The sequence below is a fragment of the Macrosteles quadrilineatus genome, unplaced genomic scaffold (genome assembly GCF_028750875.1).
Source record: "Macrosteles quadrilineatus isolate MER2022 unplaced genomic scaffold, UCM_ALF_1.0 Scaffold_22__1_contigs__length_1958994, whole genome shotgun sequence".
Taxonomy (NCBI): Eukaryota; Metazoa; Arthropoda; class Insecta; order Hemiptera; family Cicadellidae; genus Macrosteles; species Macrosteles quadrilineatus.
In genome coordinates this window covers 934,928-962,081 of record NW_026542615.1, presented here as the reverse complement: position 1 = coordinate 962,081, position 27,154 = coordinate 934,928, and the positions used below count along the sequence as shown (strand labels likewise).

Genomic DNA, 27,154 nt, shown 5'->3' with positions numbered 1-27,154 from the left:
CGATTGAATTTGATCACATACTATCCTGACACTAATTATAGACTCCTAGTCTTCCTAAAACATCACATAACTAATAATGTAGTAGGAGAAAGTAATTTATTAGGGCATTAAACCTATTTAGAAATTCCTTCACCAGGCAGGTGCATAGTTGAGAACCAAAATGCTGTAATTTAATTAATTATCGAGTTAAAGGCTACAATCACTGCTAAGCGTGGTTGGGTTAGACACAAACTTTCAATTACGACACTCGGTTCCCATCGGTTTGGGTCGTTATCTTTTATGGTGTTTATCGTCCATTACAGAACTTATGTCCAAAAACACCGGGACTTTGTTTACAAGCCCTGTTGTGGATTTTCTCTGGGATGAGGCAATGACATTGTAGGACCCGTCATGTTCGTGCTTGTACTCACAAAGCCACTTGGCGGTAAATTATTGAAATGACCAAATATTACGATGAGGACGCAACAACAAACGAGTTTGGAATGGCGTGATAAGCCTTAAGAAATTAGTGGAATGAAAAGATACGAACGCGTAACTTGTGTACTGAATTTGTAATTTTTAAGTCAAATGTACAGTTATTTTTTGGAAACCACCTATTACGAAGAATGTTTACAAGTACTAGTAGCATAGATAAAAGAGCTTGTCTGTGCTTGTACTAGTCGACTTTACCATTGACTATTGGATACTTTGCATATATTTCTCAATGAGGTGAGATCGCTGAACAGACGCTGGCTCTTTAAATTAATTATACTGTAACACAGTTACACATCCAACATTGATTATAATAATTCAATCGTATACTATTTTTATACGATTCGCTTTGGTTTCGTTAAGCAAGCTACGTAAGAGTGTGAACTAATGACTGTACAAAACGTTAACACTGCGGTTCTTTATATTTTAATGCAGACCAATTAGTATTTGCTTACACTATCCCAATCCCCATTTGCAAATGCCTGGTGGTAAGACCTACTAAAATAATGTATATTAAAATTAAATATGTCTTTGACATTAGTGTAATAAATACGGCGAGACCAATAATTTACCTCAAATATAATTATGCCATTTATGGTTGAAGATATTTTTTGGTTATTTTAAACATTTAAAATTCAAATATAAGGTACACTGAAATTAAAATAGAAGCCTAAATTTATTCTGGTGATATTTTAATAAGTATACAAAAAATAATATACTTGCTTGTAGAACTAAATAAAATAAACGGTATCAGCATTCTAACACATACTTTCTCCCATAAGTTTGTCAACAACCTTTAGCATATTGTGTAAGCGGTGAGAGTAAAAACAAACTTGTGTCTAAAACAATGAGTAGTCATATCGCAGAAGACACAGGAAAAAAACTTCCTAAAGTCATGTCGCACCTCTCACGCCACTACACGATATGACGACAAATATGTAAATCAGACATCGGAAGTGTCGGCTGGGGTTTGACCTTGACACAAGTGTCACAAGGTCGGTCACGTGACAAGGTCATCAGTCAGAGTGTCATCAGGACATTAACCACACGTTCCCATCTATCTGATGATATGACGCAGCACACAACATCGCCGCCGTCACAGGCGCCGCATCTAGCTTGTGCACTTCATATTTTACATATCACTGTCTTGTTTTATCGGATTGATTTTTCAGCGGTGTTTTAATACTAAGCCCAATGCAGTGTTAGAAACCCAGGAGTAAAAAAAAATTGAGTCCTGAGGTATGGACCAAACGTGTTTCCATTATTTCCACCTCGTTACTATACAGTATGAATCTGATTCTTAAGTAATGAAAAGGAATTAAGGACTGTCTGTGGATCACAAATAATCGTCCATTTTTATTGGGCTATAAATACCCTTGCAATTTTGAATGTTTAGTTTTTTATGTAGTCTGTGTGATGGAACCTATCTCCAGACCTTCCGTCTATCTGGGACTGTCCGAGCCTTCAAACCATTGGCCAGTTCCCAGATAGAAGGAGGAGTATCAGGAGACAGGTTCCATATTACAGACTATGGCAACCCTCAAGAGACTCTGTCCATCAAACTCAGGCGAAACAGTTGTGGAAAACACTGTTTGGCTAAGCTCTATGGTTCGAGTCTTTCCTAATTGGTCCATGGCCAATCAACAGTCCCACAGAATGTCGATGCTCCTTTAGTAGGCTCAGAATTCCCTTCTATTCTCTCTATGGGTAACTTCCAATTCCATCAACAGTATGAAGATTTTTATTGTCTAATTCATGTGTTGAGCCATCGTCCACTTAAACCTCCCCATCATAAACAATGACCCTTGCGTACGTTTGCAGCATTCTAAACCCGGCACAAACACGCGCAACGCACACACTCGCACGCACAGGCATCCGCACAGCTGAGACTCGACCATTATTACGAAACGACCATAAAGTGGCCGGCTCATTTTAAATACGCATTAGTCAGCCTATTCAAGCATCACGGATCCTATTTATTCCCGCTTTATCCAATGCCGCTGCCGCGTTTAAATCCAGCTTAGCGATGGACTTTATCTGCCGAAAGAGAGAGAGCGATGATCTTGGACTCAGCACTTCAGCAGCCTCGACTATAAGATTGTTTACATTAGTGTTGAAGATTAGAATATGTCAGCCTCTTCATCGGGAAAAATGACTACTTCGCACGTTTAAGTGGTTACATCGAATTAACAAAAAAAAAACTTTGCTAGGGATGGCAATGCAGTATGCATGGCATTTGCTGTGAAAACAAACTTTGTTCACGCAGAATAGTTTAACAAGAGCAATATACAAGAGCAATAGTAACACATGTCATTAAGTAAGTGTTTAATCTTGTGGACTCCTGGAAGTCTGAACGGAAGGCTATATCACAGTACTGTCTGTCTGCTTCAGCTCATGATTACATTGAAATTTTTATGCATATGAAGTTGGGTCTAATAAAGTTAAAGATTAATCTTCTTGCGAATATAATTAGTTATACAGGGTGAAGCAGAGCACCCGTACAGCAATTTTTACGGGAGTAAATTTTCACTTATAAACACAAATAAAATTATTCCCCCTAAATCACATACGAAAAAATCATTTTAAATACTTAGAACATGATCCAAGCACAGGGTTTACAATATATTGGTAAAACAGCTTATCATTTAGCTTTCATTTCACAAGCGTCTTGTTAAGATGAACAACTTTCCAATTTACACGTACTATTTCGTTTAGTTTTAGAGTAATATACGAAAAACTAAATTTCCCTATACAAAATGCATGATAATTGCATTACCAAACAATACATTACTTTTTTACATAAACTAATGTATTTGACTATTATCCAATAGTCAATGCTAATGTCTTGAAAACGGCCAAATTTCACCATACAGTATAATAAGATATCATGACACTTTATAATATTGTATGTACAAATATGCATTTACACTCATGTACATTGTAATTTTGAAACACCAAATTCAACAACGTCTACGTTACCGAATGTAGAAGTGAAAACCCCATGGTTCTGCAAATTTAGGAGGTACAAACTGACGCACCACATATGGAAATCACTTATATATGCAAACAGGAAACATAAAAAGAGTTGAAAAAGGGAACACGAACCACTAAAGAAGAAAAGTTAAAGCTGCAGAATGAAGGCTATTGTGTTTCGTGGATCTGCACGCGATACTCAAGGTTTGACTGGACCACCAAAAATGCTACAAGACAAGGCAAGACCGACGCACATGCGACGGGAATTTGGTTACATGTTGAGAAACTGCTGGAGAGGACAAAGACCTGGGGCATTATTTTACAGCACAATGATCAACATTTTTTTTATTTGAAGCTATGGTCAAACTGCATAAAGAATCTAGATCACAGATCTACTTGATCTAGAATCTGTGAACCTTATTGCGATAGAATTCAAACATTTGATGAATTGCCTACAGCTCTAGAAATATGTGTGTTCCTTTGAACATGTATTTTAAATTACGTTCAAGAACACTACCATATTGCTAAGGGAACAGGCACCCGATGACAAGAAACTAGTTTTGTATACTTGTTCATATTCACTAATGCTATGATATTTATCTAAGATTGCTATTCATTAGTATCACCATTCGCGATGGATGTAAAAAAATCATCAAAATGTTTTTTCTGTCAAAACGAAATGTTAGAGGTTATCAGAAGCTAAGTCACTTTTCATAATGTGAAGAAAGATCTCTCACGGTGTAATACTCTGTTAACCACTTTCTAGCCTCACAAGGTAGAACGCAGAGTACGTTTAAACAGCTTTTGATGCCTTCTATTCACCTTCTATCAAACTTGCCAAACTAATATTTAACCGACGATTAACTTGATCGACCAACTCATGCTCTCTACACACATCTAGCTTTACTCCTCTCTCACCTGGTGAGCAGAAGTGCTGAGTCGTGGTGGTTCTTGCTGTCGTCGTTGGGGTCGTTGTGTTTCTGTTGCCAGGCGCAGAACTTCCTCAGCATCTCACTGGCGCTGATGCCCGCATCTCCATGGTGTCTGGTGGCGAACTCTACATCCTGCAGCACGAACAGCTTCACCACTGCTATGTTGATGGGGTTGCCTATGCTGGCGTCCTTGTATATCCCATGTACCTGCCGACCATCAACACCAATTATGTTTGTGTTTTGTAAGTTTCGATAATTTTTCAAAATCGTACATTCTCTAAAAAATCCATAATTGTGAGGTTTTAAAAAAGCGCAGTAGTTTACAATACATAGCTTTGAGGTTAAAAGTTTGTAAACGTATTCGTTATTATGTTGTTTTGTTTATTTTACGAAAGAGGCAATTTATAACGTTTTGGACTGGCATGATCCAAACAATGTTCATGGGTTTCCTAACGTCGGCCTAGTAAATGGGCCCAAGTATTGTTTGGGTTGTTTCTTTCACACGCATCAACATAAAACACAGATTTATATATTTGACAAGATTGAGCTCTGATCGCCTCACGAGGGACATGAGAACATTTTACTCAAAGTAATTTGCAGACCAATCGCTAAAAAGTGTGAAGATAAACTATGCTGGATAAGTGTTTCCCATAGTATAAGCTGGAAACCTGCCTTGTTATCATGGTATGTTCCATAATCGGTGATGACAGTATGTTTAGCATAATACCTATCAATCCAAATCATTAGTCTTTGCTGAAAAGGCTAGTGCAGTTAATATGTCATCAGTTCAGGAATGGGAAGAGTTTTGAAAAGTAGAGAAAGGATAAGTTAACATTTACTTCTATCAAAAGTCCATTGAACAGGGTTTTTTTAGAAAAGAAGTGAATACTGTATATATTTTTGAAATTACCTAAAACCTCGGATCACAAAGAAAATACAATCCCACACACTCATATGCCCCACACATTACTAAATTCAAATCAAAAGCACCATCAATCAAGCCACTTTTCGTCACGTTGTGACATGTTCAACTGTGACGTTTGTACTAATGAGGGTTTTTACATCTAACGGCAGTTAGTGTCAGAGTCGATGACCCTAGTTTTGAAACGCGTTGGCCAAGAGGCACAGATGTCTGTTAACAAATAGTTATCCCGTGTGAATTAAAAAAGCCGAAAGGATCAAGGTTTAAGTATGATGAATGCGCCATACAAGCACGCGTGGAGCCACACCTAGGGGGTGGATAAATGGAGTTGCACCACTTGGGACTGACGTAAGGTTAGTAACGGTGGTATATCTAAATGATTTTCCAAATAGTGTTTATTCGTTACAAGCAATAAGTAGTAAATGGTATTTTCAAAGCCATTTGGCTTTAGTACATAAAAATAATAAAATAAATCAAATATGCAGACTCTTGCAAAAGTTTAACTTAATTGGTCCCTGTTATGTGTTTCTAATACTACTTTATTACTGTTGCGGTAATACAGGTTAATTTTGAATTGTTAAAAATAAATGCAACATATTTAAAATTACAAATGAAATACAGTAACTATTATTAGGAGGAGTTCTGACCAGTGGAAAATGTTTAAGACTTACAGTAGCCATGAGGGTGAGCACGTAGTTGGTGAAATTCGCCCCGTGGTACTCCGCCATCCTACGGTCGGCCACTACCATGATCTCGATGTTGTACTCCTGCTGACCCACGGGCGAGCGCTTCCTTCGTCGTCTTCGGTCCTCTGGGTAGTCGCTTTCCATGCTGTCAGTGTCTATGTCATCTGAAACAAGGCAAGCTTCATGAAGAAATTATTCTGTAATCTACCTGAATTTGGGTATTAATATTTCAGAGCAGTAGGCCTATCTTGCCCTTAATTTTTTCGGGGTATTTTGGAATAATGTTTTGAGGAAGGTTGTATTTCGTCACTACGAGTATATTGAGAAATGTGATTTTTTACTAAACGGAATATAAATTTTTCAGAACAGTGCCTTTTGAGGTTCTGCCTTTTTGGAGCAATTGCACTGGAATTTATTGTCAAATAAAGTTAATTCACATTAACGCTCACTACCTCATTATTTGGACAAGGCTTTCAGGGGTCAAATTTTCAATAGAGTAGTTTAAACCTAGAAATTATACTAAACTAATACGAATCAATTGAGTACGACAATATCTTTAGAAGAATGTCACTTAAATCCCTATTTGATAACTAATTCATAAACTGTACCTTTTAGTTTGAATTTTACTAGTAGAGTTAGTAATTTCTTGCATTTAATAAAATGTTAAGCTTGCGTTCCAAAGTACAGATGCAAATTTTTAGATTTTCAAAAAGTGTTTTTAAATTATGAAAGCCTTTTTGCTACTGATCAGGAACCCCGTAAAACATTTAGCTCACACCAATCTATGACCCCAGAAGGCTCATAGCGATGAGAAATCTACATTTTCGATAGTATAAACTACTACAAACGTATTTCTGCAAGCAAAATCCGATAGCGCCAAGGTATATTTTATATTTGTAACACATCTTTAAGTGCTGAGTCAAAACACTTAAGCAACAAACTATCCACAATCTACTCGTCAGAACACATTGAGCAACTCTTGTCAACACACGATGTTTCAATCTACTCGACATTTCTCCAGCTCCAGTGGCATTGAAGGCCTCCTGGAGTCCTGGAGTGCTGGAGTGCTGGAGGGCTTTGTAAGACAGGTGTATTCACCCTCGCACGTGGGGGGTCATGGGAACGACCCACGAAGGCGTCATCGCTTTTTGAATTTGCTTTGCGTCATTGGTTACAAAATAATCGACGTTGAGTGGGCGGCATAACGGGCCTCGTGAGAATCTCGCCGTCATCCTAGGTATTAATAGTTGCCATTGGTGTCCGACTGTCTGATTGTTTGACACGTGTAGTTTGTCTTAGATTCATTTATTAATTTAATCGTGATGAAGATTTGTCTAAATCGTTGTTATGTAAGTAAGGTATATATAACGTGTGTATGTCACTTAGGACAAGTTTAAATCCCTATAGTTTAAAACTAAATATATTAACAGGCCAGCGAAATGACCAAAAGTAGTTTGGCCTGCTACAAGCATGGGTGAACATCTAGGTGTCAAGCAATTAAATTATAATTGGGCATTTGGATCCAACAATCGGAAAAACTTCAGTCAGAGCTATCAAACAATATCATGAATGTGTGTGTTTCATTAATTCCTTGAGTATGATTATTATGTATTTAAAGCGTCTGTGTAGTTGAACCGTGTTTCTATGCTAAGTCGGTAACGTGGCTGAGTGTTAAATTAGGGTATTCGGTTAGCGTTTCGGTTTTGTCTATAAAAATTAATCAGTGCAAACCATTCTTGTACTGTACCGGCTCGCCACTTGCTTTGATTCATTCGTACAGTCCAGAGGACTATGTGGACAAGAACAGACTAAGAGGCTACAGAGAAACAAAATTTAACTATATAAAACATAATTAGGCAGAGCTTGAGATTTTAATGTAAATAATCACTACAGCCCCACCAAAACAAATATCTCGCATATACTGTATTCATTAAGTATATCGAATTCTTAATGAGTCACTAAATTCAACCGATTGTAAACAAAAAAGACTTTCCGAAGGTCTGCTAGTGTTTTATGGGGAATCTGCGACACTTTACGAGGAAAACGAAAAGTAGGTGAGTGTGTTACGAAATTGCTTTTAGTGTCGTCTACTTTGGACGTTGAACTAATAACATTAACTTTCCCCGCTGCAATGTGATACCAATTAAAGCAACAACGAGTGAGCTGGAGACGACATTCCCCGACACACCTGTCAGATCTCCTTGACATGTATCGTACATCAGGACTGGAACCTCCCTTCTTCTGGGCTAGTTGTCAATACTCAATAATTGATAAAAATAGGAAATTCTATATATAAATGTATGTTAACGATGAATTAAATTATTAAAACAAGTGGGTAGAAAGCAATGAAAAAACTTGGACAAGTATTTGAACTAATATAACAAGTTGTGTAAATGTCCACACACAAAAATAGAAATTACAAAGAAGTTGGGTAAATGGTGAACTATAAGATGTATTTGGTTACGATAGTATCAAACTAAAATATGATGGTTTATGGTCATTTACAACCAGTTTAGAGACAATACTTTCTTACGAAAAAATGTATTTTTTAAGATCGAAAATGTATGCTGAATGATAAATTTTCCCTAAATATTGTTTATTGTTGTTCTGTACATATATTTTATAATTTGTTATACTACTGAAAATATTTAATAACCACATCTGTTCTTTTTTATTCAGTTTTGGTTTTTTATTTCCAATCCACACGTTTTCCAGCTTTTTTCAACTTTGATTGTTCCCTACCACTGCTTGGCCTTTTTCAAAATTTTAGTACTATCCATGGGTATATTTTTAAGTAGATTGGTTTATTTAGAAAGTGTGACTTTTTAAGAATCGTGTTAGACACGATTTCAGTAAAGGTCGTGATTCAAGTAGAGTCCAAGCCATAACATAAGCAAACAAATAAAAAATAAATAAGTGAGAATACTATCTTTTGAACAAAGTGTTTTCTTCTTCCTTACGCAACTTGGTGCATTTAAAATACTACTCCTTGACCGAAAGTAGTAAGTCCCGTCCAGTATGGTCTGTAAACAGCTGATAATTTCTTACTGACGTGAAAATAGCTTTTGGAGGCACATATCAGTATCCAGTAAGCTTTAGAATATTCTTCAACTATTGGTACTAGATCGCGTAAAGTGATTATCCAATCAAAGATAGAGGCTGCACGCTTTTTAGTTTGCACTGTACAAAGCAGCGCAAACCATCTACTCATTGATACAAGATAGTATGATGCAAATCTTAACAATCAAACCAGCAGTTGCGCAGTTAAGGGCAAAAAAATCAAATTAACGACCTTGCAGTGTTAAAATATCTTCTACACACTTCTCCTATCTAGAGACAAGGCTGGAGAGATACAGAGGAATGTATTGAGGACTCTGCGATAGATAAGTAATGGATTTATGACTCACTTACAGTCGCTAGTCGGACTTTATTGTCTTGTTTATTTCTTTATCATGTCCATTACTTGATCCAGTTAGGTTTTCAACTTTAACCCTTCTGGAGGGGCTTAAACCGGTGTTGATTTAAATCAAAGTTTAAGTTGTTCAAGTTATTTTACATATATTTGAATGATATTAACTTTATGTATGATCAATAATCTTCGTAAGACGTACGGTTTCATACTACGAATTGTATTTTAATTAATTAGATTTTACAGTAAATATGACAAACATCCATCAATGTGGTAATTTAATATATTCAATGTTACTAATAATGAAATTTTATGAGTTATAAGTATTTTCTGTATAACATAACGATTTAGGATTTGTTGACAACATGTAAGTATAAGATACAACGTAGAAAAGGTAATATTTGACCTTTAATTGCATTTAATGGTTTCAAAACTATACTTTAAATATCTAAATTTAAAAAAAAATAAATAATAAATAATATTGCTTCTTATTATGAAAACAAATAATTATTTATTTGTTACCTTATTCAGTGAAATCTGATGACTATAAAGTATATTTAGTTAATGGACATATAAAGTACATCAACTGTGTTTGATTGCCAAAAAACCTATTAATTTTTATTTTGAATCTCAAGAACTCAGATATGCTATCTATCATACGTATATATTTGTATTTTGTTCCGTAAGAACTAATTAAAACTAGAGCACATAAAATGTTTTTAAATTCGGAAAAAACCAAAAATCTTCCTCCAAAAACTATTTTTATTATAATTTTGCTTAGTTGTAGAAAATATAAATTCCTAAGCTCATATTGTAAACTGAATAAAACGCATTAAGTTAAAAACAAGTGCGAATCAGTGTCTTAGGTGTATTACTAAACACGGGCCTGTGACACGGGTGATATAGGAACATCCAACTCCCCTTGGTGAATAAAATTTGAAGTTCGAGATTATGAAAGGTTTCTTTGGAGATTATGAAAGCATATTATGCCTATCTTTTTTATGGTTGGGGACTCATAATAAATCATTGTGAAATAGTGGCCTGCTATATAGTTTCTTTTGTCAACTACATAGTGGGCTTGTAACTACTAACCTATGGGTTTGTAATTATGTAATTGTGAGGGTGAAGCAACTATTATTTTGAACTGTATCAACCGTTGACTAGACTGTATGGAGTATACCTAATCAATGACCCATCCCTAGTTTTGCTTGCTATATTTCACGCAGTTGCTCAAAATCCTCGCAAACGGACGAATGCAAGGTTAAAAGAAGCCACCAACCACTGTTCAAATGAAAAATATATTTTTTAAGCTAAATTAGTACAAATCTATAGTATTTTTCGCTACATAGATTCTAAAAGTTGTGTAATAGTAACGTGCCTTCGTAACAGGTTCCTGCAGCACACGTCTGACGACACGAAGTCGAAAGACATGAATGAACAGTTTCGTGGTGAGAGTGAGAGAGTTGAGAGAGAGAGAGAGAGAGAGAGGGGGGGGGGGGTCATGAATGGAGCCATGGAGTGATGAGGAGTCTGCCTCAGGCACAACACCTGCGATCCCATGTCATTGGCATCAGCGAGGCACCGGCGACCGGCGAATTGAAATTTCGATTGACTATCAATGAACCGATCACAGAGCACTAAATAAGACCCGATATGTTAATCCAGAGTAGTTTTAACTTTGGCTGCTTTGATGTGGATAGGAAAAATATATGTTTTTTTATAATATAGCAAATGCACCCATTGTGTACTTATGTACCTATAAGTATAAAATTTGATTTGAGTAATAAGTTTAAATTTTGTTTAGCTGAAGTAGATAACCATTGGAACCAGTTTTTAAATTTGTGACTAAATCTGAAAGGGCCGATATCTGAAATGTAGATATTTTGATTTGAGTAATAAGTTTAAATTTTGTTTAGCTGAAGTAGATAACCATTGGAACCAGTTTTTAAATTTGTGACTAAATCTGAAAGGGCCGATATCTGAAATGTAGATATTTTGATTTGAGTAATAAGTTTAAATTTTGTTTAGCTGAAGTAGATAACCATTGGAACCAGTTTTTAAATTTGTGACTAAATCTGAAAGGGCCGATATCTGAAATGTAGATATTTACCCACAGGTTTTTAAGAGATTTCTATGTTTCATTGGTGTACCGATACAAAAGTATAAATGGACATTGAAGTAACTGGTTTACGTTTTTAGGCATTTCATAGCCAAAGAAACAGGGATGCTGGTGTACTAATATTTCGATTCACCCTCGGATCTCAAAATAAATGTAATGTCTTCCCATAAGATGACTGCAGAGATGCTTCCAGAGGCTCATGTTTTTCTAATGTTTATTGGATTGACGTTTAAATCTGAAGGCTGATACAGTGGTACGATTTCGGGCAGGAGCGATCCTGGGAGCATGTATAATTTGCCATTGAGCTATAAATAGTGGGGATATTCGACAAAAGGTTTACGTTGGAAAATTAGAAGACTGGTGTTTGTACAGTTCCTTTTTGAAAAGAAGTAACTAAAAAATGCTAATAGAAAATATAAATTATTTTATATCATCATAGCTAAAATCTAACCATATGACCGACCTTATTAGGATTAATGCTTCAGGCTTAGTTCTCCACCTCATTTTTCTTAAAATAGTGATTTGAAAAAAAAAGAAAATTAAAAACAAGTTACCTTAACTATTAGAAGAAATTAATATTCGTGGTCTTTTTGACGTTAGCAATTTCCATTTTTCTTATTTGTCAGTAGATTATTGGCAGGACCACAGAGAAGTACTTCTCTGTGGCAGGACATATTAAGTGACTATGCAGATAATTTATTTGGTGAATCATAACATATTGTATAGTTTACAAAAAACTTATCATTACTTATTTGCTAGATAGCTGATGTTGTATGTTTACGTTTCAAAGTTTACTTTATTTCAATCTTCCATTTTAAGAATAATAGTAGTTTTCTTTTAAATTATAAACAATGTACACCTAAATGCAAGGCAATGCATTAGAGAATACAGACAACTACTTTAAAATAACTAATACAGTAGACAAATTTTTCAACGAATACCAAATTAAGTAGGGTGTTTTAAGACAGCGCAGACACGAACATACATTGAACGCTGGGGGCATACAAAAATGGGACAGGATTGAAAACTCAAAATGTGAATGTCCAAAGTGCTATTTTCAAAGACCTTTTAGAATATATGATACTCGCAGACCGCGATGTTTGACCCAGGGTCGTACACCTGAGTCTCGTGTCGTGTTAGGCCGCATACCACATTATATGCGGTCCCCAGCGCGGTCATATTGTATGCGGGAATGATACAACTAGCGATGCCGCGATAATGTCTTATTTAATGGAAATTAGACACTATAACATTTAATTTATTGGAAAGATTAGAGTGATTGGTCGCTCATTCAGGATATAATCGGTGTTTACGGTGTAGTTCTTCTTTGAATGGAATAGACAAATTATGTGAGGGATCAAATTAGTTGTGGGATGAAAATAGGGAACATTGGCAACAAATTTTAGAAGAATGAATAGGGTTATCCTGTTTCTATGGAAACTAATTACTGTTAAATTATCATTAGTAAAATCATGAAAAACATGATCATGTCTTAGGTTGAGAAAATATATAAAGCCGTGCTGAGGAAAGTGCCATCCGCTCTTTTCCAAAGATGTATTAAGAAGAATACTCTGGGACTTCAATATGTGAATAAAAGATCGAGAAGTGAAAACTCCGCTATACAACACTTAATATCTCGTAGCAGAATGAATGATAACTGTTGTTACAATACAGAATAACGCCACTGAAGAACGAATGAGCATTGATATATATATATATATATTACTAAGCAAATCAAAATACCACAGTACCCTAAAAAAACATTTTATTTTATTTTATTTTATTTAAAGTAGCCCTCATTGATGTATACAATAACAATATATATATATATATATATATATATATATATATATATATATTGTGAGAAGACTTAAATGGTTAAATGTCAAAAACTATCAAGTGAGATCAAAAATAAAAACAAGTAACCACGGTACGAAGTAGAAGATGAATATACCCTTTATAATTAAATATATGGTGAAAAATATAAACCGGAAAATGGATAAGAAGGAATACCATGCATCATACAAGGTTTTTCCTCAAATAATGGTTAGTAATTAGCCAAGCCAAATTTAACCAAGTTGTTTCACTGGGATCTAAAACTGTTATTGGAAGCATACCTATTCTAAGTTGAGTGCACATTGGTTATCGGATGATTTCAGACGAACCCAACTTTGACTTTTTGATATAGGTCAAAAAGTAGTGGTAGTGGCAGTATTAGTAGTCAAACTTGACAATTGTTTCCCAAACTTTTCCCTCAATTTGTTGAGGCTATCTGTCTTCTTCACGTATTTTCAATTTGACGTTATCAATGAATTTATAAATATTGGCTATAGCACATTTTTCTCACGTTTTTATTACTTCTTGATGGACACTAATACGGTATAATTCAAAAGAAAATGTCGCCCAAAACCCGCCATTTAAAGATTCGTTTACTATTCTTCTAAATAGCAAATGACATTTTTTCAACACATTTTTTTCATCCCTTAACTAAAAATCTAATTTATTGCAGCTCTGTCTAGTAGCGAGATAATTACACAAGCAAAGAATAAATTCATAAATTGTCGGAATGTACTGAAACTGGTAGGACTGGGACACCGTTGAAACCTACCTATTTGAATAATTGACAAATGACGTTGAATTTGCACATTGAATTAATACGCGAGCTGAAACGCGTGTCGCTTCAACATTCCGTATAAATTAGCGCCTTCGGATTACTGAACTGACATAATTATAGTGTCCGGAGTCATTGAAATGAACTAGAAGTTTGAGGAAAGTTTGGTCATTATCAACAGCTCGTAAACATTTATTGGATATGAATGTGAAAACTCATTTTCGATACTTAGCGGCGCGACTTATTTAGCCAACATAGCTCTCTAAAATCTTTGGAAATCTAGATTTATACACTTAAATGCTGTAGTAGTTTAGAGTATATGCCTAACATACATCAAATTATTTAAATAATCGTAAAAGTACAGTGACTCTGGCCCATCGACCGTTGTAGAATAAACAAACACTACACAACACATTTCTCATTCGAAAATTTACTGAAAGAGTTATATAAGTGTTAGAAAAACGACAAAAATTAAAATAATTATTTCAAACATTCATATGGAACAAATATCGTTCCTTTTCTATGGGATTTCGTACTAATCATTGAAAAAATGCAGAGGTGTTGGAATTTAAACGGAATGACTAAGAAGTAGGCTACCATATAATCAAAAATCAATTTATAATTTTAAAAATCTATGTATTTACTGACTTAAATGTGATTCATGACATTTTGTACACTATGGAAACCGTTTGACGAAAATAATCGAACTCCAGACATTTTTGGCAACAACGCGAGTTCTCGATCACCAACCAAACTAGGCACAATTCACTCTCTCAGACCCCCCTCTGTTAATTGAAATTCCGAATTGCCTGTTTGGGCTGTAGTTCGTGCCCGTGGAATTATCGGTTGTTTTGACGTTTCCTTTATGTTCTTCCTTTTTATTTGCAACAGCTATTTCAGAGTTGACGACGGGCGAAATTCAAACACGCAAGTTAGACATTATGTTCTTTTGTGGATAAAGTTATTTGCAATTTAAACGAGTGTTGTTTATGGTCATTTTGGCTCAGACGGTTTTGAATAAGCTATAGAAATGTAAAAGGAGTAGATATAAGTACCAATTTTTAACCCTTTGTGGTTTATTTTTGGATTTCATGTTTCCATGGTATTTCATATTATTATCTAGTTTGAATTGCAAATGTGAGTGAGGGTCGCAGGTTCAATCCTAAGTGAAGTTAAGTCTGCGAACAGATGGCAATTTTCATTGTGTTATCAATTAGTTGTGATATATCCTGTGAAACCTACTGATCTAGGGATAGACCGCAGGGCTACAGCAGCCTATGAGATTTCTGTATTTAAATCCAGCCAATATCATTGGCAAACTAAGTTATGCGACGGACGCGACCCTCTATTAAAACGGGTTAAGACTATATCCTACGTCCTAGAATGTGAAAAATAAGCTCCCTAAAAAGTTTGACGTTAGGGATTATCAGAGATTATAAAAAAACATAAAATCCAATTAGACACAAAACTAAATAAAAATGAGTGTATAAGGTCTACTATAAAGTGTATACTGACCATGGTGGGCGGGAACCAACGGAAAGCTTGTGGGAGGGACCCTGTAGAATCTGTGGACCGGCACCGTGTTGTGGTCTTGCCACTCTTCTGCTGGCTCTATGAAGAAACTGCCATTGGACGTCCTGATGTGGCCAGTCTGTAACAAGCGATAGAAGAAAATAAATACAAGTACCGATGAGACGTCAGAATTGAGAACTAACTAAGTATGAGTAACTCAATAATGACTGCAGATTAAAAAAAAAAATAATATGGCAAGTGACGTGACCGTGACAGGTGTAGGAGTTGCATAACGAGGACTGCATATACACGATGTTGTTGTGCATGCAACTGTGTCAGACACTGTGGTTTAAAGAGGTACTGTCACAGTTTGTGAGACTGAGATAGATGAATGGAGAGTGTTGTGGCCGTGGCAGTAGCCTCAGGTGTAGGAGTTGCATAACGAGGACTGCATATACACGATGTTGTTGTACATGCAACTGTGTCAGACACTGTGGTTTAAAGAGGTACTGTCACAGTTTGTGAGACTGAGATAGATGAATGGAGAGTGTTGTGGCCGTGGCAGTAGCCTCAGGTGTAGGAGTTGCATAACGAGGACTGCATAGACACAATGTTGTTGTACATGCAACTGTGTCAGACACTGTGGTTTAAAGAGGTACTGTCACAGTTTGTGAGACTGAGATAGATGAATGGAGAGTGTTGTGGCCGTGGCAGTAACCTCAGGTGTAGGAGTTGCATAACGAGGACTGCATAGACACAATGTTGTTCATGCAACTGTGTCAGACACTGTGGTTTAAAGAGGTACTGTCACAGTTTGTGAGACTGAGATAGATGAGTGGAGAGTGTTGTGGCCGTGGCACTAACCTCAGGTGTAGGAGTTGCATAACGAGGACTGCATAGACACAATGTTGTTCATGCAACTGTGTCAGACACTGTGGTTTAAAGAGGTACTGTCACTGTTTGTGAGACTGAGGGTGCGTTCACAAAGAAAGCTGGTTACAAGTAACTTACTTTCAGCGCTTGTTCCAAGCGCTTGAGAATGCTGTTGTGTGTTCACAACAAACGCTTGCATTTCAAGCTCAGTGTAGTCTCAGCTCTGGTTGAGACAATACCTTCCTCAAGTGATGGAGAGTTAATTTTGATTGAAAATGTAGAATTAAAAATTCGTAGAAGGAAAATAGATGTTTATGCAATTAACCACGGAAGAGGTAGGTTCGGGGAATACCACCATCTATTTCCTCAATTGAAATTGGACAAAAAGAGGTTTTTTCTTATATGAGAATGGAGTTAACCACGTTTAATTACATCCTCAAGAAAATTGAAAGTGTTTTATTGCAGTTTTGGGGGAATAGGAATAAGCAACCTATCCATGCACCAGAACGAATTTTGGACCAATAACAAAACCTAAAAAATACTCGAGGGGAGTTTTAAACACCCTATGTAGCTGATTAATTATGATGCAAATAATATTGTGAGATACATTAAATGTGTTCGTCTATCATCTTTATACATTAATGTTACATTTGTCCTATTGGTTGCGTTATTGAACATTCTAGGGAAAAACCACAATACGTGTGATATATATATATATATATATTTTTTATTTGAAGCTCTAAATACTTGAGCTATCAACTCATCAACATCCATACTGAACTGTTAGTACTGTAGTTGGTAACTGATTTTGACTGGTTCGGCCAACAAGCGCCGGAAAACAAGTACGAAACGTTCTTGCGTGCTTGTCAGAGCTTGTAACAAGCGCTTGCTAGCCGGCACAAGCTTTGTCTGTGAACGCACACGCTTGATACTATGTTGACTTTTTTCACGCCGGTTCGAGCTTGCAAGCGCTTGCCAACAAGTGCTTGTAACAAGCTTTCTTTGTGAACGCACCCTGAGATAGATGAATGGAGAGTGTTGTGGCCGTGGCAGTAACCTCAGGTGTAGGAGTTGCATAACGAGGACTGCATATACACGATGTTGTTGTTCATGCAACTGTGTCAGACACTGTGGTTTAAAGAGGTACTGTCACAGTTTGTGAGACTGAGATAGATGAGTGGAGAGTGTTGTGGCCGTGGCACTAACCTCAGGTGTAGGAGTTGCATAACGAGGACTGCATAGACACAATGTTGTTCATGCAACTGTGTCAGACACTGTGGTTTAAAGAGGTACTGTCACTGTTTGTGAGACTGAGATAGATGAATGGAGAGTGTTGTGGCCGTGGCAGTAACCTCAGGTGTAGGAGTTGCATAACGAGGACTGCATAGACACAATGTTGTTCATGCAACTGTGTCAGACACTGTGGTTTAAAGAGGTACTGTCACTGTTTGTGAGACTGAGATAGATGAATGGAGAGTGTTGTGGCCGTGGCACTAACCTCAGGTGTAGGAGTTGCATAACGAGGACTGCATAGACACAATGTTGTTCATGCAACTGTGTCAGACACTGTGGTTTAAAGAGGTACTGTCACTGTTTGTGAGACTGAGATAGATGAATGGAGAGCGCTGTGGCCGTGGCAGTAACCTCAGGTGTAGGAGTTGCATAACGCGGACTGCATATACACAATGTTGTTCATGCAACTGTGTCAGACACTGTGGTTTAAAGAGGTACTGTCACAGTTTGTGAGACTGAGATAGATGAATGGAGAGTGTTGTGGCCGTGGAAGTAACCTCAGGTGTAGGAGTTGCATAACGAGGACTGCATTGAAACAATGTTGTTGTTCATGCAACTGTGTCAGACACTGTGGTTTAAAGAGGTACTGTCACAGTTTGTGAGACTGAGATAGATGAATGGAGAGTGTTGTGGCCGTGGCAGTAACCTCAGGTGTAGGAGTTGCATAACGAGGACTGCATATACACGATGTTGTTGTACATGCAACTGTGTCAGACACTGTGGTTTTAAGAGGTACTGTCACTGTTTTGTGAGACTGAGATAGATGAATGGAGAGCGCTGTGGCCGTGGCACTAACCTCAGGTGTAGGAGTTGCATAACGAGAGCTGCATATACACGATGTTGTTGTACATGCAACTGTGTCAGACAATGTGGTTTAAAGAGGTACTGTCACTGTTTGTGAGACTGAGATAGATGAGTGGAGAGTGTTGTGGCCGTGGCAGTAACCTCAGGTGTAGGAGTTGCATAACGAGGACTGCATATACACGATGTTGTTGTACATGCAACTGTGTCAGACAATGTGGTTTAAAGAGGTACTGTCACTGTTTGTGAGACTGAGATAGATGAGTGGAGAGTGTTGTGGCCGTGGCAGTAACCTCAGGTGTAGGAGTTGCATAACGAGGACTGCATATACACGATGTTGTTGTACATGCAACTGTGTCAGACAATGTGGTTTAAGGAGGTACTGTCACTGTTTGTGAGACTGAGATAGATGAGTGGAGAGTGTTGTGGCCGTGGCAGTAACCTCAGGTGTAGGAGTTGCATAACGAGGACTGCATAGACACAATGTTGTTCATGCAACTGTGTCAGACACTGTGGTTTAAAGAGGTACTGTCACTGTTTGTGAGACTGAGATAGATGAATGGAGAGTGTTGTGGCCGTGGCAGTAACCTCAGGTGTAGGAGTTGCATAACGAGGACTGCATATACACGATGTTGTTGTACATGCAACTGTGTCAGACAATGTGGTTTAAAGAGGTACTGTCACTGTTTGTGAGACTGAGATAGATGAGTGGAGAGTGTTGTGGCCGTGGCAGTAACCTCAGGTGTAGGAGTTGCATAACGAGGACTGCATATACACGATGTTGTTGTACATGCAACTGTGTCAGACAATGTGGTTTAAGGAGGTACTGTCACTGTTTGAGAGACTGAGATAGATGAGTGGAGAGTGTTGTGGCCGTGGCAGTAACCTCAGGTGTAGGAGTTGCATAACGAGGACTGCATATACACGATGTTGTTGTGCATGCAACTGTGTCAGACAATGAAAGGTACTGTCACTGTTTGTGAGACTGAGATAGATGAGTGGAGAGTGTTGTGGCCGTGGCAGTAACCTCAGGTGTAGGAGTTGCATAACGAGGACTGCATATACACGATGTTGTTGTACATGCAACTGTGTCAGACAATGTGGTTTAAAGAGGTACTGTCACTGTTTGTGAGACTGAGATAGATGAATGGAGAGTGTTGTGGCCGTGGCAGTAACCTCAGGTGTAGGAGTTGCATAACGAGGACTGCATATACACGATGTTGTTGTACATGCAACTGTGTCAGACAATGTGGTTTAAAGAGGTACTGTCACTGTTTGTGAGACTGAGATAGATGAATGGAGAGTGTTGTGGCCGTGGCAGTAACCTCAGGTGTAGGAGTTGCATAACGAGGACTGCATATACACGATGTTGTTGTACATGCAACTGTGTCAGACACTGTGGTTTAAAGAGGTACTGTCACTGTTTGTTAGACTGAGATAGATGAATGGAGAGCGCTGTGGCCGTGGCACTAACCTCATAATGTTACCGTTGATAATCTGATTTATTACCAGGTTAAATATACCATTGGTACGTTCTTTATTACATACTTCTCTAGTTTTAGCCCCGACAATCATATAAGTTATCGTTTCATCCATTGTTGTACAAGACATAACAAATTTACTTAACGTGTTTATTTTCATCCTTAGTGTTTTATTGCTCTCCCCTTGTGCGTTTTGCGTCACGTACATATAAGCAGTTTTTATCTGTCGTTGTTGATAGAAATTCATTTAATTCGATAGGTTATATAATGGTGTCCTCTTCAATCAATGTTTTTTTTTTCACAATTTAACTGTTAGGCTATTACATGTTACATCCTTGGAATTCTAAACACTGGTTGTGGAATAACAAAACGTTTTATTGAAAGAAACCATTTCGCAATGAGGGGAATGATTTATTTGAATTACCTGCAAACCACACTTGTTTTAAAACGTTAAACTTAAGTTGGGAGTTTAACTATCATCGCAGCACATTACAATTATCTTGATTTTTACACGAATTAAACAATACTCATTTGTGTTTGCCAAGAAAGGTATTACCATTTTTCCATAGCCTAAAAATTGCATTACTGGATCTTATCTTATTACTAAGTAGTAACAAAAATCATCACATTTTAAGCCAACGAGTTCTTTATTATCTTATATTCATCCTTCTTGTCACATAATACACATTTGTTGACATCTTTGAACTGTTAGTAGTTTCCTCTTTGTAGTTGTTTTGTTTCTCGTACATTCTTAGAGGAATATAGTGGTTAGCTAATAGTTAAAAAAAGTTAGCACACCAAAAGGGGGACACACCATTGCCACTAAGCAACAACTTGAACAATAAATAAACAATATTGATCTATCTTTAAGCTAGTGTAGCCATAATAGCCACACTAACAGCACGTAAAATGCAGAGTTTGTTTTGCATCTTAAAATACTGATGGCCTCATGCCAAAGTTGACACTAGGCCCACAATGCTAAGACTGTAGCTATGCTGCGGACAATTATAGCCTACATATCTGCCACACGCTCTACAGATTGATCCTTCCTTATTTTTAGACTTGAGTTACTGGTTTGATTTGATAAACCGAGTTTAATTTAAGCCCTAGCCCTTCTATTATTGCCGAATACTTGATACTTACCCGGGTTAGGATGGAAATATACCCCCATATTATTGTAGCTTGTTGTCTTATAATCGTATTTCATATAACATTTTGTTCACAACATAACGATATTATTCCACGTATCAAAAATAAAGAAAAGTTCGATTTTGCTCGGGTATCGTTTCAGCTACCGAGTACACAGTACCAGGTAACCACAGAAGTACATAAAACTACAACCACAGAAGCACGAAAAACTACAACCACATAAGCACGAAAAACTACATTGAATAATGCAGGTACACTTATCACACCAAGACGCACATAGCGTTATCTTTTAACATAGTTCGTTGTGAAAGTGGTTGCTTCCTTGAGAAATGTATTTAAATAATTTCGTAGTTTAACAAACCTTAGTTATTTATGTAAGAACGGTGAAGTGCCCAATTCTGAATAATTTTATTGTTACAAGTAAAATAAAAAGACTATATTTATAAATCTGAAAGAAGTGTGTTATAGTTGATAACGACCATTTGAATTTAGACCTGAGATGTTTCGTCATGAGACATTTCTTTCGCCGAATAACGAACTCTAGGCCCTACTATGAACTGATTATCTTATAAGGATAGCTATAACGGATTTGTTTATAATACAGACAAACTTTAGAAGGTTGAAGTGAGTTCTAGTTGATTGAGTCCGTGATGTCCCTCAGTTTGGGGGCACGCACCGGCACGACAAGAAGAATCGCTGCCAAATTGCGGAAGTGTCAAAGACCCACCCAAGGCGTATAACCTTGTTGTAACGCACAACTAAACCTTGTAACTGTCCTACATTGGACTTTTCATTCATCATCTTCACTTTCGACAATTGCTTGATATTCAACTTGTTCTATACAGTATAATTAATATCTGTACCATAAGTAAGTTATTTATTGACAGGTACTACTGTAGGCCTGCCTGTAAAAAATTGAAATATAAATGCGTTTAGTCAACAACTCATATATTCAATATCAAAAGTATTTATGCAAATATAAGTATGTGGGCAAGTGGTCGACCTTCCAATCAATGCATTCTTGAGTTGAAAACAATCCTGGCAAAACTAGGAGCTTTGGTCAGTTTTCAAAGCGAATATTGATTGGCGTAAAGAACAAAATTGCACTTTAATTTATTTATTAAATTACATAAGTACTCTATTTACGAAATAAATGTGTATTACGTAGTATAACAGAGTTAACGAAATTTAAGATCTTATTTCTCAGCAAAGGGGTGTATCACTGCACCTACTAGTAGCACTTCCGTTACAGTGCAATTTGCGTAACTCGTGTAGTGAGTAATGAGTAGTGAGTAGTGAGTAGGCCACGCACCAAGTATAATCGACCTTGAGGCTGTCAGTGGTCATTAGATAGTACAGGTCTACCAATGTTAATGTGACAATCTAAGGTTATATCTGAGCAACGACTAATATAATATATTGTGCAAAGGTTGCAAAGTTTATTTGCAATTTATTTACCAATATTCGCATCTGGTTACATCACCCCGTGTTTATAAAATTTATATAGATAATACCTAGAGTATTAGGAGATGAGTCTCAAGAGGAGTCAATAATTTAGAAGTTAAAAGCAAAAAAGAAATTTTAATCTCGCTCTCATAGGAATCCCTTTTAACACACACTAAAGAGTGAGACAGTAAGAGTATCTTGCTCTTAACTTTGTCTCTCTTTTTGTTCTGGTCGATTTATGCTTTTAAAGACGCTCTCGCATAAAACCAACCCACCACAGATTTCAGCTTATTCAAGATAGTTCTTGGATAATTTCATAAACTTAACATAGGATTTTGTGCCGAAGTGTTTTTAGGTCTCTTGAGTGTTTTTAAAACTTTTATATCTCGTTTGTGTTTTGCACTTTTTTATCACTTACTGTTGGGTTAGAAATTTGAGCGTGTACATTAAAATCATATTTCTAAGAAGAAAATTATACAATGTTATAATACAAAAAGATGTTACCTTAAATTCTTATATTATTTACATTCTCATTATAAAAATACAATATTTAAAATATTTTCAATTATTCATTCAAGATGATTTCTCTGACACCCGATAAGATATTTCAGATACGTTTCACACGAAGCTTTCAAAGTGAGACTTATCAATCATCAATCTCAAAAACACAATCATGTACTCTTAACAAAATATTAATAATCAAGGCAAAAACCAACCAAGTAGTACTTGTTCCCTACCCAGAACTGGTTTTATACTTCTCGGTCAGTTAAGAAGGCGATAAACCTACAAAAACACAGCCAAAATCAACATAACAGATGGCAGATATGACCGAGATATGGTAATTCGCGTATCACTGATCTCTCACTGTCAGTTTTACGTTTGTAAAACTGTTATCTACAATCAAATTAAAGCTCCTCAAGCTCTCCCACCCACACGCTCACCCACTTGTGAATGTTAAGTGTTTTGTCTTGTACTTACTCGCTTCTGTAGCCGGCGCGAAATATGTCGGGGAATACCATTGACTTTGGATACTGCAAAGAGTCTTTTTGAATAAGTTGGAGCCTGTTTTGGTGTAGGGACAATACAAGCTCGGTGGTATTTAAGGGTTGAAAGTGTGTCGATATAATATTTGGAACATTTCTTATGTGCTGTGTGCTTCTTTGGCTATGGCAACAGAGAGTTTGTTTACTAATATACCGTCGTGTTTGGACGTAACAATAGCTTGGTAAATAACATTTAAATTGAATTGTCTTCAGTTTGTAAGGTAGACAATTTTGCCGTAATATAATTAGTTTAATTTCAATAGAATACAGATATAGCATTATATTTCCTTCACCTATGTGGAGTATCAATAATAATCAGGAGCATGAATAATGATTACAATAATACGGGTTACTCAATAAAATTCCCTTTTCAATTCTATTTTTAGAGTTTTTTTTCTGATTCATTCAGACAGTGTTGCAACATATAAGTACTAAACAGTAGTCAAATTGTTTTAAAAACTCGAATTACTTGGATAGCCACGGGAAATTAAAAATATCTTTAGAGAAAGTGAAAAGGTAAAATTGGAGGCAAATCATAAAGTGAGTCTTCGAGAAAAGACTAATGTCATAAATAATTCAGAACAACAAAGGTTTTATTTATACTGTGAGCCTATTTACACCTTTCACTGCTGATACCACATCAAAATTCTAGAGTAGACAGTACTATAAAATAAACAAGTAACACGCGACCTATATTTAATACATGGAAATAATTTCTAGCAATTTTATGCTTACATTCCACATAAACAAAAACTACATTCTACTGTATTTTCAACCAATAAATTTATTCTAATATATACAATTTACTTTATTCAATGAAATACAGAACACTGTCCCATACACAATGGGCTAGTCTGGTACATACAATTTTTACAATACGAAATCATATTTTGCAATTCAAAGTGTTGTACTATTGAATCACAAGGTACATAGAGTGGCTACACGCGTTGTACACATATCTCTATCTCTCTCTCACACTTGGATGGTGGGAACCCTTGGCCACTTGAGTCGTCACCTCTCAGCCAATAACTCCCCTGAGAATTTGTTTTGATACTTCGAGTCACGATTACAACGGCGCCGGGACCGAGTCCAGCTAAACTGCTGCGTGTATCTAATGGCAAACAATACTCGTCTGATTTTTCAGTGTGGCAGATTGCGGATATTTATATAACAGTTAGTATTTAACAATATATACGAGAGAGCCCATGCTGCTCCGCAGCGTTAAAATTAATTTCATATCCGAGAAATAATCAAATTTATGATTTTTGATTGAGTAATACAGTATCTTGAACTTAACTGTTTCAAACAATCAATAGCTCAATTTTAAGCCTATAATTTACTGATTATTTTGAGTCTAAACATAAAAAAAAAACATAAACAATGGTGGAGCTATTGATTTTTAATCATAGAAAACCCTTATAAAATAATTTTTATGTATGTTGTTCACTTTGCGATTGCTTGAAACTTGTCCAATTTGAATAACTAATAGCTTAAATAAAAAGCTAGTATTTCACTGAAGGTTCTTAGACCAAAATATATAGGATTATATAATTATATCTGGTGAAATACATCTTAAACTGAAGTAAGAATTCGAAAATAAATCAAATTGATATTTTTTGGTCGAGTAATGCAGTTGATAAATATATGCCGATGCATGATGTGAAATCGGTGCGTGCATACCTTAAATTTTAGGCCTCAATCATGAAAATCGGTCGGGTAGAAGATCCAAACAAACTCGGAAAAATATTATCCACAAATAAAACTATTTTATGCACATTTCATTCAATCAACGTGAAACTTGTGGAAATGTGTTTATGTCTCGGTAGGATTTTAACTCATTCTCGATTTGTCAAACTCTTCCAGCTTTGAGGGGGACAATCCTGGGAGATACAGTCAAAGAACAATGCAATTTATACGTTCTGCTGTAGAACGTCACTCCAGGCAATTCAATTGGACATGGCCACATTAAGCACTCCCAATAACCATCAAGTTATACTTTTAAAACGTCGGTTCTTGAGACCCTAACCTCGCGAACTTTTCCATAGCAGTGATTTTCTTCACAGTAGGTCTATAGTAGGTCTTCATGCTACTGAACAGTCTTGTACCATTGTGCTGCAGAGCAAACATCATCTGGAAGGTGTGACACACGTCCTGGCTTCAAGGTCTCTCGTACTCTATAAAACCCAAGATCAAATAGATTAGGTTATCTCACCATCAGTCATATGACACTGAGCTTGGAGTTCAGCCTCGACTGTGGTCTAACAGTACCGGGGCCTCATCTGGAGTGTTGGTATGCAGAACACATGTTGAGTGAGCGGCGCCCAAACTGATCATGAACTTGACAATGCGACAAGGACGAGTGAATCATATCCTGGCAACATTATGTCTGTAGGCAGAACTGCCCACCACGAGCCTACATAACATACTCTTGTTACAGCAGAGACATCCTTGAACAAAACCCGGGGATTCTTGTAGATACTGTAAAGACTTTTCTTTTGACCCATCAAAGCGAATGATGAATCCAAAATTTCTTAGCTGCCTTGCTTAGGCCGGGGCCACACTTGTAATTTTCAACCAGCGAGACTGTTTTTCCCGTTTTCACGTGCGACGCACGTGAAACAGTTTGCCCGTGGCCACACTCGTCTTACGAGATAGGTTTTTCGGGCAAACCAGCGAGACTGATAGAGCATGCCACACTGGCAGTGGCAAGGCAATAAAAATCGTCCGTGTCCGTGATACGCACTCCCCCCCTCCACGCTCACTGCACAGTGAATCATTTGTTGGTGCGCGGAGATGGATGTTAGACGAAGGAAAAAGTTGGCGGTGTTATATTATTTGTATAAAAAAACCAAGACGAGAATGTTAAACGAAGACACATTGGTTACACCCCATAGTTGAAAAGAGACCACTTCATGGTGCGTTTTATACGTTGTTTATTGATTTAAGACAGGACGATGACAAGTTTTTTAGTTATTTTCGCATGTCAATAGCGTCATTTGATGAATTGCTAGCGAAGATCAAGAGCAACATCCAATGCAATGATACAAGATTAAGAAACTGCATCAGTCCACAAGAAATGTTGGCAGTGACGATAAGATGAGTGACAAGAAGCTGATAGCATGGCTAATTATTACGCATTTATCTTTAACAATTTGACCAACCAAACCCTTGATATTAGCCCCTAAGACTTTATTTTAATTTTAGGGTATTAATTATGAAGAGTTCCTGATTTGATATTTTCTAAGGTTTATGTATTTCAAAGTGAATACAGTAATTTGCCGAAGTAACGAAATTCCTACGAACGTTATCGCCCAGAATGTCGGCCATGTACTTCCGGTTTCCGTTCTCATAACATCAGCGATACTTAAAACTACACTGATGTAAACGTTGTTTTAGACATTTACTTTATAGAGCAATTTGTATTGCTATTCTG

At 36.8% G+C, this 27,154-nt stretch overlaps 1 protein-coding gene across 1 annotated transcript in view; it reads right to left on the bottom strand.

Annotated features, from left to right (window-relative positions):
• The window catches only part of LOC129005487 (A disintegrin and metalloproteinase with thrombospondin motifs 20-like), a 208,643-nt gene that overhangs the window by 43,526 nt on the left and 137,963 nt on the right, over positions 1 to 27,154 (bottom strand). Inside the window, exons 5-7 of the mRNA XM_054434389.1 lie at positions 15,639 to 15,774; positions 5,970 to 6,148; positions 4,363 to 4,583 (exon numbers count right to left, since the gene is read on the bottom strand). Coding sequence (XP_054290364.1) covers positions 4,363 to 4,583; positions 5,970 to 6,148; positions 15,639 to 15,774 — 536 coding nt within the window. The remainder of the gene's footprint in view (positions 1 to 4,362; positions 4,584 to 5,969; positions 6,149 to 15,638; positions 15,775 to 27,154) is intronic.